Source organism: Brachypodium distachyon, chromosome 5 (assembly GCF_000005505.3).
Source record: "Brachypodium distachyon strain Bd21 chromosome 5, Brachypodium_distachyon_v3.0, whole genome shotgun sequence".
Taxonomy (NCBI): Eukaryota; Viridiplantae; Streptophyta; class Magnoliopsida; order Poales; family Poaceae; genus Brachypodium; species Brachypodium distachyon.
In genome coordinates this window covers 835,251-852,831 of record NC_016135.3, presented here as the reverse complement: position 1 = coordinate 852,831, position 17,581 = coordinate 835,251, and the positions used below count along the sequence as shown (strand labels likewise).

The 17,581-nt window shown below is 45.0% G+C and overlaps 1 protein-coding gene and 1 pseudogene across 1 annotated transcript; one reads left to right on the top strand and one right to left on the bottom strand.

Moving 5' to 3' along the window:
- Window positions 1-7,175: 7,175 nt before the first annotated feature.
- On the top strand, window positions 7,176-8,144 carry LOC106865495 (homeobox protein ESX1). The gene is made up of 2 exons (XM_014895630.2): window positions 7,176-7,335; window positions 7,422-8,144. Exons 1-2 carry the CDS (start codon window positions 7,176-7,178, stop codon window positions 7,982-7,984), a joined length of 723 nt encoding a protein of 240 aa, XP_014751116.1. The 3' UTR covers window positions 7,985-8,144.
- Window positions 8,145-8,220: 76 nt separating this feature from the next.
- LOC100837838 lies at window positions 8,221-10,529 on the bottom strand (annotated as a pseudogene).
- Window positions 10,530-17,581: the final 7,052 nt, after the last annotated feature.

Below are 17,581 nucleotides of genomic sequence, written 5' to 3'. Positions count from 1 at the left end.
GTGTCGAAATATTACATGTGTCTAGACGCTTTTTAGGTATAGATGTATTAATATTTGAGCAAATTTGAATAACTAATATCGGACGGATGAATAGTAAAATTACTTTTTGCAATAAAAAAACTGGGCGGGCCATGGCCCAGTTTGGCCCAACGTATATAGCTACGCCCGCGCTAGACACTACTCCCTCCGTCCCATAATATGAGGCATGCACGCATCCCTAAATCATCAATTTAGCTAACTAAATATAAATTAAAAAATTAAAAAATTATATCATTAGAAAGTTCTTTCGATATCGAATCTAATGGTGTATTTTTTATTAAAAAAATATACATATTAAATTAATTAAATTGAAAATCTACATATGCATGCGTGTCTCATATTATGGGACGGAGGAAGTATCAGTTTACAATGAGTCACAACAAAAGTCCAAAATCTAATGTGGACCCGCACGTGGAGATTAGCAAACCTAGTTGCCTGATGCTTCTTGGTCGTGCGTGCCTCAGCAACTGCTGGCTACCGGAGTTAAGCCCACTGGAATTGTCGTCTGCTCGCGATGGTGTGTTTGTACCGACGCCCGGCAGGATGTGTTATGAACCCACAAGAACGCACAAGGAATAACGGATTTAACGTGGAAAACCCCCTCAAACAACGAGAGGAAAAAACCACGGACGCCAGCCAACGAAATTTCACTATATGTGAGTGTTTACAACGTCTGAGAGATTTCACGAATTCAACTCATCCAAAAACGGCGGCTTACAAGGGGTATATATAGCAGGAGCATTAGGGCAAAGCAGATCCGTAACGGTCACACCAGAAGTTTCGGTTGGAGGCCGGAAGTTCTGCTAATTTTTGAATATCCGGAAGTTCCGTAACAAGTTCCGCAAGTTTCCGAAAAGTAACAGAGAGCAACCGGAGGTTCGGCCGGAAGTTGGGCCGGAACTTCCGGCCACTGGAATTTGGATCACATCCAACAAACTCCACCTTGAGACAAATTCCTTCTTATAGCAAATTCCTCCTTGTAGCATAAACATCAACAACTCCTGAAACAAAGAAACACTTTCGGCGCCAATAGCCACTAGGGGCTAAATAGTTATACCAACTAAGCTTAAGTATAGCTCAAACTTAGCAATATAGGAACAGACTTTGTCATCATATTAGTAGGATTATCATGAGTGCTAATCTTGCATACCTTCAATTTACCTTGTGCAACAACGTCGCGAACAAAATGGTACTTGACATCAATGTGCTTGGTTCTCTCATGGATCATCTGATCCTTAGTAAGGTAAATATCACTTTGACTATCACAAAACAAGTTAATGCAAGAAACATCTTGACAAAGCTCAGCATACAAACCCTTCAACCAAACAGACTCTTTGCAAGTTTCAGTAATACCGTATATTCTGCTTCAGTTGTAAATTGAGCAACAACTGTTGCAGTGTTGCCTTCCAACTCACAGCACATCCACCTACCGTGAACACATAACCTGTGAGGGATCTTGTCTTATCCAAGTCGGCAGCAAAATCTGAATCCACGAAGTCAGCGAGTCCCTCAACAGTCTTGCCAAACTTCAAGCAAGCATTGGATGTGCCACGGAGGTACCTGAAAATCCACTGAACAGCTTTCCAATGTTCTTTACCGGGATTAGCCATGTAACGACTGACCAAACTCATAGCATATGATAAATCAGGACGTGAACAAACCATGGCATACATCAAGAAACCAACAGCACTAGAATAGGAAACTCGTGACATATACTCAATATCTTCATCAGAAGTAGGACATTGTAATGCTGACAACTTGAAATGAGAAGCAATAGGTGTACTAACACACTTTGCATCATGCATATTAAAACGGTGAAGTACTTTCTCAATGTAACTTTGCTGACTAAGATATAACAAACTAGATTTTCTGTCCATTTTAATTTCCATACCTTGGATTTTCTTAGCAGCACCAAGATCTTTCATCTCAAATTCACTACTTAGTTGTGCCTTCAAAGTAGCGATTACTTTCATGCTCTTGGCAGCAATTAACATATCATTAACATATAACAGCAAGTATATAGGTGATACATCAACAAATTTAATGTAGACACAACTGTCATACTGAGATCTACTAAAGCCACGTGAGATCATAAATGAATCAAACCTTTTATACCACTGTCTAGGAGATTGTTTCAAACCATAGAGGGACTTCTTCAACTTGCAAACAAACTCCTCTTTATCAGGAACTATGAATCCTTCAGGTTGGTCCATGTATATTTCCCCCTCAAGCTCTCCATGCAAAAATGCAATCTTCACATCTAACTGCTCAAACTCAAGATCATGCATAGCAACAATACCAAAAAAAGTATGGATGGAACTATGCTTTACCACTGGAGAGAACACATCATTATAATCAATGCCTGGTATTTGACTGAAACCTTTTGCCACTAACTTTGCATTAAACCTCATCAGCTCATTAGGAGACAAACACTCTTTTCTCTTGAAAATCCATTTGCAGCGAACGGCCTTCTTTTGTTTAGGCAAGGGCACAACATCCCATGTTGCATCTTCTCTTACATGGCAGACAACCACTTCACACGGTCGCCGGAAAAACCTGCTTCATTATATGTGGCCGGTTCACTATCATGCTCCACTTGTTCTGCCCAACTCAAAGCATAATAAACAAGATCACACTCTTCAATTAAACGTGGGCGAGGACCTTTATTTCTTTTTGGACGGTCAGCTGCAATAGACCGTGTAGGTTGCGGCAAAACAGGTGGTGAGGGTGGAACAATATTATCATTATTATCATCATTGTTCCCATCATCATTACCATGATCAACCTGAGCATCATCGTTGTCAACAATTTCATCAACATGTTCCACCTACACTTTAAGTCTCTCCTCTTCAACGCGAGAGGCATCAGTGGACAAAGTATCATGATGCATAACTTTTTCATTAAAGACAACATTCCTGCTTAGCAAAATCTTTTTAGATTCAGGATTCCACAACCTGAAAGCTTTAACTCCAGAACCATAGCCAAGAAATATGCACTTAACAGCTCTAGCCTCTAGCTTTCCATTATCAACGTGATCATAAGCGGTGCAACCAAAAACTCTCAACTGTGAATAATCAGCAGGTTTAACAGATCATACCTCGATGGGAGTTTTCTTGTCAAGTGGAATAGAAGGTGACTTGTTTATGAGATAGAATGCGGTGGAAGCTGCCTCAACCCAAAAATGCATGCCCAAACCTGCATTGGACAACATGCAACGGGTCCTCGAGATGATGGTTCTATTCATGCGTTTAGCCACGCCATTTTGCTATGGAGTACGGGCAACCGTGTAGTGCCTAACCACACCATCATTGCTGCAAAACTCCTCAAACTCATCAGAAACGAATTTACCACCATTATCAGTACGCAAAAATTTTACCTTCCTTTCAGTTTGTTTTTCTACCATAGCTTTCCACTTCTTGAACGCACCAAAAACATCAGATTTATGTTTTAGAAATTAAGACCAAATTTTTTTTGAATAATCATCAATAATGGTAAGCATGTAATTAGCACCACCAAAAGAAGTCTTATGGGAGGGTCCCCAAACATCAGCATGCACATAATCTAATATGTCTTTGATGGTATGAATGGAAGAAATGAACTTAACCCTCTTGTGCTTACCATAAACGCAATGCTCACATAACTCAAGCTTACTCAAGTTGCAGCCATCGATCAGCTCTCTCTTGACCAACTCTGCCATCCCATGTTCACTCATATGCCCAAGAGGCATATGCCACAGATTTGTTTTTGCACAATCATCAGAATCATTAGGTGTAATGACAGCAACAAAACCAAGCAAAGTGCTACCTCTAAGAACATATAATTTGGCAGAATTCATATCATCTATCATGTGAATGAGAGAACTTCTAGATACCTTCAAAAGTCTACACCCGCCGACGTACTTGTACCCGTCACAATCCATGGTACTAAGTGAGATCAAATTTCTTGCCATGCTTGGTATGTGCTTCACCTCTTTCAACGTGCGTGTCATGCCATCATGGGTCTTGATCTGAACGGACCCAACGCCAACAATATGACAAGGATTGTCATTGCCCACACGCACAAAATCTCCAGTCTGCACAAACTCATAAGAACTGAACCAATCCTTGTTACAACAAATATGAAAGGAACATGATGTATCAAGAATCCATTCATCATCACGGGAAGTACAAGCAGCAAAAACAGGGAGGCATTCACCCTCAGAGCTGTCGGTGGAAACGACAGCGGCCTTACCAGTACCATCGAACTTATCTTTCGGTTTGTAGGTATCGTTCATTTTTTCCTTGTTCTGCAGTTTATAACAATCCTCAATAACATGATTATTTTTCTTACAATACCTGCAGAACTTATCTTTTCCTCAGGATTTTGAACGTGCTTTTCCGTCCCGGCTCTTATCTCGGTTGCCGTAGTTGTTATTCCTCTACTCGGTCCTGCCACGAACCTGCAGAGCTTCTGCCTTTGAGGACGACCCATCGGCCTGCACCATAGACTTCATCTTCTCTTTATGTCTAAGTGTTTCTAAAACCTCATTAAGGGTTAGAGAGTCATGGTTATAAAGAATTGAATCGCGGAAATTTGTATAGAAACTAGGCAACGAGCATAAGAGTAAGATGGTTAAATCCTCATCATCATACTTAACCTCCAAAGCTTGTAAGTCAGAAACTATCTCTCGAAAAACAGTTATATGAGATATTACCGATCCACCTTCTTGCAGCTTATGGGTGAACAGGGCTGCTGCGGATTTCTCCTCCAACACTTCATGCAAAATATTATTGGATAGATGAAGTTGAATCAAAGACAAAGCCTTACGATCTTTGCGTTTTTCTTTGGCAGTCCACTCATTTTCATCCTTCTTGCCGAAGGAATCAAGCGCTTCATCCAGATCTGAAATTTGGGCAAGAATCGCCCGCATCTTCACTTGCCACAACGAGAATCGTGTGGTGTAGACCAGCTAAGGCAGATCGAATTTCAAGGTAGATATGTCGCAAACCCTAGGCAGAACCTGGAGCTCTGATAGCACTTGTTATGAACGCGACAAGTAAGAACAAAGAACGAAAAAAAATCACAGCACAAGGACACACGGATTTAACGTGGAAAACCCTCTTAAACAACGAGAGGGAAAAACCACGGGCGCCAGCCAGCGAAAGTTCACTATATGGAAGTGTTTACAACGCCTGAGAGATTTCACGAACTCAACTCATTCCAAAACGGCGGCTTACAAGGGGTATATATAGCAGGAGCATTAGGGCAATGCAAATCCATAACGGTCACACCGGAAGTTCCGGTTGGAGGCCGGAAGTTTCGCTAATTCTTAAATATCTGGAAGTTCTGCAGCAAGTTCCGCAAGTTTCCGAAAAATAACAGAGAGCAACCGGAGGTTCGGCCGGAAGTTGGGCCGGCCGGAAATGGCCGAAGTTGGGCTGGCCACTGAACAATATGAGCCGAAGCCTGTAGAGCTAGGTCTTAATTTACTCCCGGAAGCAAAACTAGGGCAATTAGAGATTTCCGATTTAAGGATTAGAAGAGTTCCTGCAGCTGCAGGGATGAGGCGACGGGCGGACACAGTCACCATCACGTAGATCGACTGATCAGCCTCACATCGATCGCACAGGCCTCAGAGTGTCAGGCTGAGTTGGGGGTTGCTGACTACGGAAGAGGATCAGGCCCAAGGCCCAAGGGAGAGAGGAACAGCCAGAGAGAGGTAAATAGGTAACGGGCCATGAAAAATAAAGCCCAACTTTCAGAATGTGGCCCAAAAAAGGGATCTATCGGCTCGTTTCATTCGCTCAAACAAAAAAATCTGCTCGTTTCATGGGGCAGGCGCACATGATCGCCGGAGCTTCGGCAGGAGGCAGAGTGGAGCGGTGGAGCCCGGGCACGTGTGTACTGGTACTCCACCGTGGCTCCTAAATACTTGGAGAATACGGTCAGCCGCATGAAAATAGGCCTGCTGGGAAAAAAATCATCGAGCATCGTCAGAAGAAGAACCTCTGGCCCGAAGTTCGCTCACAACGGGAGTCGGAACGAGAACCTGAGGATGGTGTTAATAGAGTCTCTAGCCACCAGGACAGAGGGTTCGCATCAGCCGCATGAAAGCGTAGCTACATTTCTCTTATTCTTTTTTTTGCAAAGACATAAGATCCTAGTCTTATGACTACTACGGTCATCTAAAAATACGTACAATGCACGTACTATTCTCTAATATAGGAAGGATGCACCAGTATTAAATATTTACATAAACTTTTATGCGGATGGAGAGTTCTTTTATGAGTGTTTAAGTGTGACTCTCATAATATTTTACATTAGTGTTGCAATATCCAAAACAATTGACACTCAAATTCTGAGCTACTCCCTTCATTCTTTTTATAAGATGTTTTTTTAGTTACAATTTTTAAAGTTTGCTTAAGTCTACAGTAAAATCAACCAACATCTAAAATTCTAAATTAGTACTATTAAACCCATCCAAGTGTCTATTTTATAGTATATTTATTTGATATCGTAGAAAGAAATAAAACATCTAAGAAATACTCACACGAACTTTTCCATGACGCAGCAACGGACAACCAAAAATTCTTAACAATGGGCTGATCAAAACTCATGGGCTAGTGGAAATGGGTTGTATCTTGATAATCGGTTACTGTAGGTTACATGGGCTGATGGGTGGGCCAACATGTCATTATTCGGGAAAGAGGAAAATGGGGAAAAATTTCCTTCAAAAAAAGAAAATGGGAAAAAACCCTTAGATGAGGTATTTTTATGTCACATGCTAAAAACAAAAAGTTTGCTGAAGTGGGGTATGTAGCTAGAAATTTGGTTAAATATATATAGTTGTGTCAAACAAGTGTAAGAAAATATAATTCACTCACATTATTAAGCTTTAGAATTAAGCCTCGTGAATAGTTTTTAAAAACTTTGGAATTAATTATTAGGATTAGAATTAAGCCTAATGAATAGTTTTGAAAACTTTGGAATCATCTACTAAAGTCAGCTAAATATAGCCTGATCTCCAACGTGATAGATCTTTTTCTTTAGTTGTTTTTAATCACGACACAAAGAGTCATTGTTTTGCTTCTACATATTCTTCTTCTCTTCTCCGTTTATAAATACCAACGTGTGGCGCGCCCTCTCCATCCCACAAGATGGGCAGCAGTAGCACCACTGGAAAAATGCACATTCCGCAATTGCTCCTTCTGCCGCTATTGGTGGTGGCCTTCTCTAGCTTGGACTGCCACGGTGCCCAGTCCATCATCACCGTCGTCGGCTCCGTCGTCTCTCAGGCCACAAATGCTCCTTTCTCAGGTACATATGTTGGAGTACTACTTCAGAGTTTAATTCTAACATTCAAACGCAAATTGACTAATACACTTTTCACAACGACGTTCAAGGCGCCCTGGTCGGCGTCCGTTGCCAAGACGGCGACGGCAGGATCGTCTTCCTCCGGCAAGCCACCACCGACCGCTGCGGCGGGTTCCGCGTCCACCTGAATCCTTCAGCAGCCGACACCCGGCGGCTCGCCTCGGTGAAATCCTGCTCCGTGCAGCCTCTGCAGCGGCCCAAATCATCCAATGCACCAGTAGCACCACCCTGCAGTGAGACCGCCGCTGCCACGCGAAGCGGTGACATCGTCTCCATCGGGGCGTTCTCCGTTCGTCCGGAGCAGATGTCGCTGCTGCCGCCATTGATCCCTGGAGTGCCATCTCCACCGTCGTCCATTCTGCCGCCGGTGCCCCTCATCCCGCCGATACCCAAGATTCCTGGCATTCCCCAGATCCCGCCGATACCCAAGATCCCTGGCGTGCCCGTTCTCCCGCCGATACCGTTGAACCCTGGCGGACCGCCTGCGCCGCTGCTTCCACCGTCCATTCTGCCGCCGGTACCCAAGATCCCCGGGGTGCCCCTCCTCCCCCCGATACCGCCATTGATCCCTGGCGGACCTCCAGCTGCTTAATTCCTCTTCGATGAACGGCCGACGACCGGAGGCGGAGGGACCTTGAGAAAGACGCTAGCTAGTGTTCTTGCACTCAGATCTCCATCGTCGATCAACATCTTGTACCAAGAATACCAATTCTTGTAATCACATTGAAATAAATGCAAGATGGTGTTACTTAAAGCTAGCTTGCATGTCCTTAATTTCTTTGGGTTAAATTATAAATTATATGCATAATTCAATAAAACAGGTTCCCATGGTAGTAACAGATTTGAGCGCACATCTTTTTCGTTTCTCTCTAAAGCAGCATAAAACAGGTTCCCATAGTAGTTAATCGCTACTCAAGAAGTTACAATTAACTCTCCTGGTCGTGCATCCATCCATCCTAGCTGGCTAGTGCTTAAACATGGGTGGCCTTCTCACTCTGGTAGCCTGTTCAAAAGCGTAAGCCATCTCGATCAGCCTGGGCTCAAACCCCTGCAGCCCGCCAAAGCAAATGCCAAACGGGATCCCTTCGTCGCGGTACCCCGCCGGCACCACGATGCCGGGGTGGCCGCCAATGGCGAGAAGGCCGGAAGAATCGCTGTTGGGGGTCACGATGGCGTCCAGTCCGTGCTCCTTCATCAGCTTCTCCAGTCCGTGCTCCTTCATCAGCTTCTCCAGCCCGTTCTCCGACAGCTCCTTGAGCCGCTGGATCGCAGCTCTCTCGACGGAGCCGATGCCGTCGGTCTTCTCCGCCGCGATCAGGTCCTGCTGCCCGAAATCTTTCAGCCTCTCCTGCAAGGCAATTACATGTCGATTAAGATCAAGAGATGAACACTGATCATATAAGTCCAGCTTATTGATTGAATTTTGATTTTGGGCGTACCTCTAGGGGGTGTGCGTTGTTGAATGCTTGACTTGGGCGAGGGAGCGGACAGGGGAGTAGAGCAAGTCTGCCAGATACGCGTTGAGGCTTATCTTGACCTCTGCCTGCACCGCGACCCGCCGACCCCCTCGTTGGAACCAATGTCATCCAACAGAGTGTTCAGATTGGTGGCCACGGCAAGGTTCTCCATCACCACGGCTCCGTGTTTCCTTCAATAAGAAGCAGTTGATGATCAGTAAAAGTTTACATATATTCAGAACCTTTCAGATCGTCGGTGAAATTTGGAGTGTCACCTCATTGTGTCGAGGTGCTGCTTGTACACCGTCCGTTGCTTCTCCCTGTAGTACTCTCGGGTGAAGAATCCGTTGGGGACGCCGATTCGCTTCCCTTTTAACCCATCTTTCTTCAGGAACTGCGTGTACCCGCCATGGGGGATGTATCTGGAAGCTGCTCCGGTGGCTGCGGCGTCGAGCGCGTCGTAGCCGACGATGGCGTCCAGTACCTGGACTGCCTCTGACACCGTTCGACACATGGGCCTGCATCTCATATATAGCACAATTGATGAGCATTTCCGAACTAGAATTACTACCTCCGTTCCTAAATTCTTATCGAAATATTACATGTACCTATACATTTTTTAAGAATGGTTACATCCACATTTTAGCAAATTTGAGACGAGAATTTAGGAACAGAGGAAGTGCAAGACTTGATTAGGAGATGACGATGATGAAGAAGGTTTGATTACCCGATGGTGTCCTGCCTGGGGGTGAGGATGACCCCGGCCCGGCTGGTGAGCCCGAGCGTGGGCTTGATCCCGACGACGGAGTTGGAAGACGAGGGGCAGAGGATGGAGCCGTCCGTCTCGCTGCCCAGCGTCACCGTCGCCAGGTTCGCCGCCGCCGCCACGCCCGGCCCGGCGCTCGACCCGCACGGGCCCGCCGACAGCACGTACGGGTTCTGCCACGTTGAAGCTCGTTCGCCATAGATCCATGACCGATCCAGAAGAAAAGAAAGGATTTTTAACCGGGGCCGCGCGCTCACCAAGGTCTGGCCGCCGCGGGCGCTCCAGCCGTCGTCGACGCTGCGGAAGGCGGACCACTCGGAGGGGTTGGCCTTGCCCAGCACCACGGCGCCGGCAACCCGGAGCCTGGCCACCACGCCGGCGTCTCTCCTGGCAACGGACCCCAGCAGCGCCAGGGACCCGGCCGTGGTGTTGAGCGCGTCCCGCGTCGCGATGTTGTCCTTGAGCAGCACGGGCACGCCGTGCAGTAGACCTATGGACTTGGACCCGGACCCGGAGCGGCGGCGGCGTTCGGCGTCGGCGCGCGCGGCCTGGCGGAGCGCGTCCGGGCTGACCTCGATGACGGCGTGGAGCAGCGGGTTCAGGCGCGCGATGCGGTCCAGGTAGAAGCTCACCAGCGCGACCGAGGTCAGCGTGCCGTTGCCGAAGCCCAGACGGATGGCATCGATGCTCGCCTCCTCGATCTGGAAGAAGCCATGGTTGGCAGTGGTAGTAGCATCGGCCGCGAGGAGAGCCGAGACGAGGGCGGCGGCGAAAACTGCCTGCAGCCGCGGCCAAGCCATGCTGCTGACTCTGCTACGGTGACTTCGTTTGCTCCGTGGGTCTTTTTTTTTAGAGGTATTTGCTCCGTGGGTCTTGGTTTCCTCTCCTCCATGGTGCTTGTTGCTTTCGTCTTTTGCACGTGCGTGTTTCAGTCTTTTGCCTGTCGCTTTTTAGGAGTAGCATATCCATGAGTGCCGAGACCTTTGTCTTTCCTTCTTTATTTTCTTTTTTTTTCGGGAATGCGGGCTCCTTTTGTCTTTCTTTCGAGTAGAATTCTGAATTCAATGTTGGTTTACAAACTTGGGTAACAACAGAAGATCACGCTGAAACGAGAAGTATGGCACTTGACTTTGAGTCCTACGGCAACATGCCAATACAGAAGTTACTGCCTTTGCTAAAAACACACATGCTATGTTCCACTTTGATCACCAAAGAAACAACCGAGCTATTAAAACTGTCATTCCAAATCAAATATTTATACTCCCCCGTCCCGATTTAAGTGACGCCAGGGGAATTGTTTTTGAACTAAATGTCATTTCACAGAAAAACCTTTTACATTTAAAATCTTAACAGTTCCAGCCCCTCCTTCTCGCGATCGTCCTCCCTGCGAGCTCCGCCTCCACAGGTCGTCGCCCAACCACCTCCTCTGGCCAGCAGGTCGCCACCCCACCATCACCCCCAACAGCTATCCAGCCAACCACATGCACCCACCAGCTCCTGGCCGCCTGGCCTCTGCTCCAGGTGAGCTCCAGGCCGTCAGCGTCCCTCTGCTCAAGGCGAGGGACAATTAACTAATTTGACATAGATGTGGTGATGAGAACTGAGAAGGATGGCCAGGAGGACCAGCAATGGGGCAGGCTTCTTCTTGCCCATCATCTCCACTAATGCTAGTTTCCAATTTTCTAACGAGTGAGTGATTTAATCTAGGTGGTGATGCTAAGGTATTTGGTTTGAGCCCATAGTTGTCTTGCCAAAAATTTGATGCCAAAATATTGGTTGAGATTTTGCTTGCCCATGATTTGACCAACTTTGATAAAAAAAAATGAACTAGAGTTAGTACTGGTGAATTGGCTTGCCAAAAAATTGGCTTTGATCCAAACAAGAACCAAATATTTGCTAGGGCATGGTTTGGTCACTATCCAAACATACCCTTATACACATAGTTGACCAACACACAATTTATGCCCATTGATTGCTGCTGAGATCATCTGAGCAGCGGTTCAGAAACATCACATAATGTGACTGCCAGTATGAATTTGCATCAAACTAGCCACAATATGAATAATTTCTAACTCTTCAGTTTTACACAAGACTGCAATTAATTAACAAGAACAGAGTACCACGTTTGATTCTATTTTTTTTTTCTGAAAAGAGCCTCCCTCCTACATAATCATACTTCAGCTTGTAGTCAAGATGTTAAAGGATTTTGAACTGATGTTTTATGACGCTTATTCTGATTCTGAACTGATGCGTGAATTAGCTATGGACAGGGAGCAAGCCAAGCTACAATATGTAGGCAAGGACTAGATCATTTCTGCTGCAGTAGGATTATATGTGCCACCGCACACTTATCCAGTTCACTGTCCTCCGAAAAAGTTACTACTAGTCCATTATTGTGGCACTACAAGCTAGATTTATTTCTGATTATATACAGAGTATACCCCAGTTGCAAAATAACTCCAACGCTGAGACCTTAATTGTTCCTTTTTTTGAATGAAGCAGCAGGGAATGTCATATATTCCTAATTTCTGAATAGACAACATAAATAAACAAAATTCTAGTGCTGATTGATTGTATATAGTTTCAGATTTACATGAGTGAAATTGAAAAGAACAAGGCACGAGCAGCTAAATTGCTCAGAATTGAGGCAATCACATTGTGAATCAAATTGATCGCTCATTTTTACTGTTAATTGCAGCTATTTGAGTAGAATTGAGGCATGAATTTGATCACATTGTGAATTAAATTGATTACAGTTAGGAATATATGATGTAACCTATAAGTGCACATCGAAGTGATCATATTTCAAAAACATTTTTTCTAGTTTTTAAAGATATTGTGTGCTCAGAGGTGTAATTTTCCGTGTAGCAAGATCCATGGCACATAACATGGTCTATCTTTACAATTACGATATACACCTTGAACTTAAGTACGAATTTGATTCGAAGGTAATAAATCAAAACAATCCTGCAGCGAGATATCCTTTCTCAAGACTGCCAGCATGATTTACCACACAAAGTAGTAAAGGATGCTAAAAAGCCAATACAAAAACTGAACAAGGAGGAACAGCTCTGAAGAATTCTTTATTTTAAGTTCTACTTTCGAATTAGAAGTACTTTGTACTTTAGAATTAGAATTGAACCCCCCTAAACACCCCTTTGTGGCATTTTTCCTAAGAGGCATAGCTCCCTCCCTATTCTCCTCCATCGCCCTTCAAGGCATACCCCTCCCCCCCACCCCCCCACCCCCCCATCTATCCTCCCCGTCTGTAACCGTAGACTCTAATTCTACCTATTTACACATGAAGCTGAGAAGCACCTCCGGACGTGCTTTTGGTGCTTCTAGCTGAGAAGCACGTCCGGAGATGCTTCTTAGCTTCATGTGTAAACGAAAGAAGTGCTTTTGAGATTGCTAGAAGCACCAAAAGCTGAAGCTGAAGCCCAAACAAACAGGGCCTAAAGCGCCCGGGCCGGATGGATTCCCTGCACATTTTTCCAGCGGCATTGGGACTTATGCGGGAAAGAAGTCACTAGTGCTGTGTTGAGTATTCTTAACGGTGTTGAAGAACCTCAGGAGGCTAAACATACTCTTCTTGTTCTAATTCCAAAAGTGCCAGGTGCATCTTCCCTTACTCAATTTCAGCCTATCAGCTTATGTAATGTCATTTTGAAAATTGTTTCGAAGGTGCAAGCGAATAGGCTGAAGGAAATCTTGCCAGAGATTATTTTAGATGAGCAATCTGCTTTTGTCCCCTGGAGACTAATCACTGACAATATTATAACGGCTTATGAGTGCCTACACTTTATGAAGAAGCGCAGAGCGAAGGGGTCTCAATTTTGTGCCCTGAAATTAGACATGATGAAAGCGTACGATCGCTTTGAGTGGACTTATTTGCAAGCAATAATGTTGAAGCTCGGTTTCAGCGAGCCGTGGGTGGCGTCAATTATGAACATTGTTTCGTCGGTGAAGTTTTCAGTTCTGTTTAATGGTGAAAGGACTGAGGAGTTTCAACCAAGTAGGGGGATTTGGCAGGGTGATCCGATCTCGCCGCATCTGTTTTTGCTAGCAGTTGAAGGTCTGTCTTGCCTGTTAAGGAGCAGGGGGAATTCGGAATTCTTATCGGTGTCGTTGTGGCACCTAATGCACCCTTGGTCAATCATCTTATTTTTGCAGACAACAGCTTGCTATTTGCGAAAGTCAGTATGGAAGGAGCTGAGGCTATCTCTGAAGTAATTCAACCTTACTGTCAAGCTTCGGGTCAGAGGGTGAACCGGCAGAAGAGCTCTATCTTCTTCAGTAAGGGCTGTCCTACCGACACTCGGCAGACCATAAAGGATCTACTCCAAGTCCCAAATGAATCTTTAGCGGCGAAATATCTTGGTAAGCCGACTGATGTTGGAAACTCAAAAAAATGGTGCTTTTAAATATCTGAAAGATCGGGTTTGGGTCAAGGTCAAAGGCTGGATGGAAGAAACTTTATCCTTTGGCGGCAAGGAGTTTCTGATAAAATCTGTGGCCCAAGCTGTTCCCACTTATTCGATGGCGTGTTTTAAGCTTCCTCGCGGTCTTTGGTTGAAAATTAACTCAATGATCAGGAGCTTTTGGTGGGAAGGAAAAATGGGAAGAGGAAGACTCATTGGCTGTCATGGGAAACCTTGACGATGCCGAAATACATGGGTGGTCTGGGATTTAGGGATATAGAGCTTTTCAATCTGTCTTTGTTAGCACTTTTCAATCTGTCTTTGTTAGCAAGGCAGGCATGGAGATTACTCATAAACCCTAGCACGTTGAGTGGCCGGATTTTAAAAGCTGTCTATTTCCCGGACTCGAGCTTGATGCGAGCACAGCTTGGAAATCGCCCATCTCAAATCTGGCGAGCTATCTTAGAGGGACGTGATGTGTTGAAAATTGGTATAATCCGTCATATTGGAGACGGTATGACAACCTCAGTTTGGCAGGATAGTTGGATTCCCCGAGATGAACGTCGTCTGCCTTATTCAGTTGCGAAGGAGGATGCGCATGTTCGTGTTTCTGAGCTGATTGATTCTACATCACGTTGCTGGGACTTGGCAAAACTTCATGCGCACTTTCTCCCCATGGATGTTCAAGTTATCAGGAGCATACCAATTAGCACTATTAACCATGGTGATTTCTGGGCGTGGCACTTTGAGAGAACAGGTGTATTCACTGTTAGATCCTGTTATAAGCTGCTGGTTTCTACCAAAAAAGTACGGGAGGATTGGATTGAGCAGAGACCAACTTCTAGTTCTGATAGTGTTGGTAAATCATGGACGAAGCTTTGGAAAACAAAGGTGCCATCAAAAGTCTGTGTCTTTGCATGACACTTGGCTCAACAATCCTTGCCGACGGGTGATGTTCTTAATCACCGGAATATGGCCACCACTTCCCTCTGTGCAATCTGCCGATCGGAACCAGATTCTTGGAGACACTCATTGGTTGATTGCACAATGGCAAGATGTGTCTGGGCGCTAGTAGATGAAGACCTTGTCGAGCATGTTTGCGCTTCGGTTGGCCCTGACGCTAGGGAGTGGCTCTTCCATCTGCTGGAAACAGTATCACATGCAGAATTCACTCAAGTTCTGCTCACGCTTTGGGCCATTTGGTCAGCTCGGCGGAAGGCCATCCATGAGTTGATTTACCAAAGCCCAGTGACCATTAATGGATTTGTGACTAAACTCTTGTCTGAGCTTCCGGTGCTGCAGACGGTGAGGTCGACTCGTTCGCCTCTGGCGGTCTCGGCGGCGCCCAGGTGGATCCCTCCTCCCTCCGGTTTTCTTAAGTTCAATGTTGATGGGGGTGTGGCGAAAACGCAGATCAAGGGCGCCTCAGCATCTGTTTGCCGTGACCTTGCGAGCACTCACCAAGGTTCCTCGGCGCGTGTCTTTGATGCAATTACTGATCCGCCAACCTTAAAAGTTTTGGCTTGTTGCGAGGCGCTAGCTCTAGCAAAGGTTGACGCAAAAAAACTCTACATTGCATCTGATGCTTCAGATGTCATCAAGGGTATTTTTGGTGGAAATCAGTGTGCGTATAGTGATATTCTTCATGAAATTGTCGTTCGAAGTAGGGAGTTTGAAGATGTTATTTTTGTTCACGAGGATCGGGCGTCGAATAGCAATGCCCATAGTTTAGTTAGGAGCTCTTTATCGCTCCAGCACGGCAGGCATGTGTGGCTTATAAGCCCTGGAACAATATTGTACCCATGTTTTTGAATTAATAAAGCCGTATCTTTCGTAAAAAAACAAAAACTAAGGATTGTACTCTTTCTCCAAAAAAAAAGCTAATTGTTTTCTTTTTTTTCTCGGTTACATTGCAGTCAAAAACAAAAATGCCCAGGCAAGTGTGTTTGTAGAGAGAAACTGTTCCGAGGTTTTTTTTATTTTCACTTGGATAATGCAGTGTCTCCCGTGTATTCAAAGTCTAACATTATTTCTCTCCACCACCCTCGACACCTACTCTTAGCGTAATAAATGTTTGCAAGATCAACAGTTGACTATGCATGCAAATGGATCGACAACGGTGCTGACAGCCTACCACGAACGCCATGAAGAGACATTCGGAACCGTGTCTCTCGCACCACGAGCTTCGTCCCGACCAAAAACGGTCATGTCACTGTCGTTCACCACACGGGCTTACCCTTGTGGCATCATATGGTAACTGCACGTGGAAGATGAGATGGTGACATAGGCGGTTAGGGTTTCAAAACCGGTCATGTCACTGATTTAAGTCCGGGATCCCTCTACGGTTTTATTGCACGTCAATAAATTCCTTGCCTACATTTACATTTGGTGTTAATTAATGTCGTTGCTGATATGTTTTGTTATATATTATGAATATTACCAAAATTAAGAAAAATATTTGCGGGTGTTCTCCCTGTGATCAAACTTTCTCACAGAAGATGGTGTACACGGGAAAAAATTCAAGGTGGCGCGGCATACACCTCACGATGTGAACGAATAGGAAAATAGCTTTCGATTGATGCGGTACAATTAAGCTATTGTCATCTCCGGTTCTATTACCGTTGCGTTATTTTGCTTCTCATTCACCTTTGTGACGTATGAGCGTTGTAGTTTCATTCCATGCATGCATGCTGAAATCGTCACCAAGAAAGTTCTAGCCTGGTAGGATTCCAAGCAACAAAATCCTGCATGTCATAAATGAACAAAACTGCCTTCTAGAATTCCAAGATCTCAAGACTAATTAATGTTAGGATGAGATATATGCGAGTCTAACTTAACTTACATGACCATGCATTCTTGCATACCGTTCAAGAATTAACTGCTTTACATTGTAGTTTCCAAGGAGCTGTGGTGAAGTCGGAAGCCATGCCAGAGCCCCTGCCGAGCTCATACCGGACTCGATGCTTAGGTGGCTCAAGGACTTTGATTTTGTGAAAGAGAACTCTGATAAAACCGTCTGTGACTAACCTTGTACAGTTATTCTCTGTCACATGATCCCCCCCTACCTCCGGCAAGTTTATAGACCAACCATGTATTTTAACTTCCGTTAAAAAAAATTCTTTTCTACTTTGCTTCATGGTTTCAACAACCTCTATATTGTCCGAATTGACATCAACTTAGGCCGATTGAGCAACTGATAAACCAAACCAAATGGACTAGTTTTTACTAGTTGAGAGCAGGGTCCAGGTAACCAGTAGACATCGGGGAAATGTACTCTTGCAGACTGAAATTGCCTTGTTTAAGTCAGTTTGGAAACCAGCAAGGTCCAAAAGTAGGCCTGTCAGGTTTCACAACAATTCTGAAAAAAACCCACATCCAAGAGACGACTCTTCTCCCAAGTTACTATAAAATCCAGGCTCCAGCATCTCTAACGCATAGAGTCATAGTAACTCAAACTCCTAAATCAAAGAGTTGGAAAAATCTCAACTCACCCGACAGTCAGGTATATGAACATGAGAACAGAACACATCAAATAATCACGAGGC

Bases quoted from the DNA above. Each gene is read 5' to 3' on its own strand.
- LOC106865495 (XM_014895630.2), top strand. From the start codon at position 7,176: ATGGGCAGCAGTAGCACCACTGGAAAAATGCACATTCCGCAATTGCTC. The intron at 7,336-7,421 runs GTACATATGTTG...ACGACGTTCAAG, and splicing joins CACAAATGCTCCTTTCTCAG to GCGCCCTGGTCGGCGTCCGT.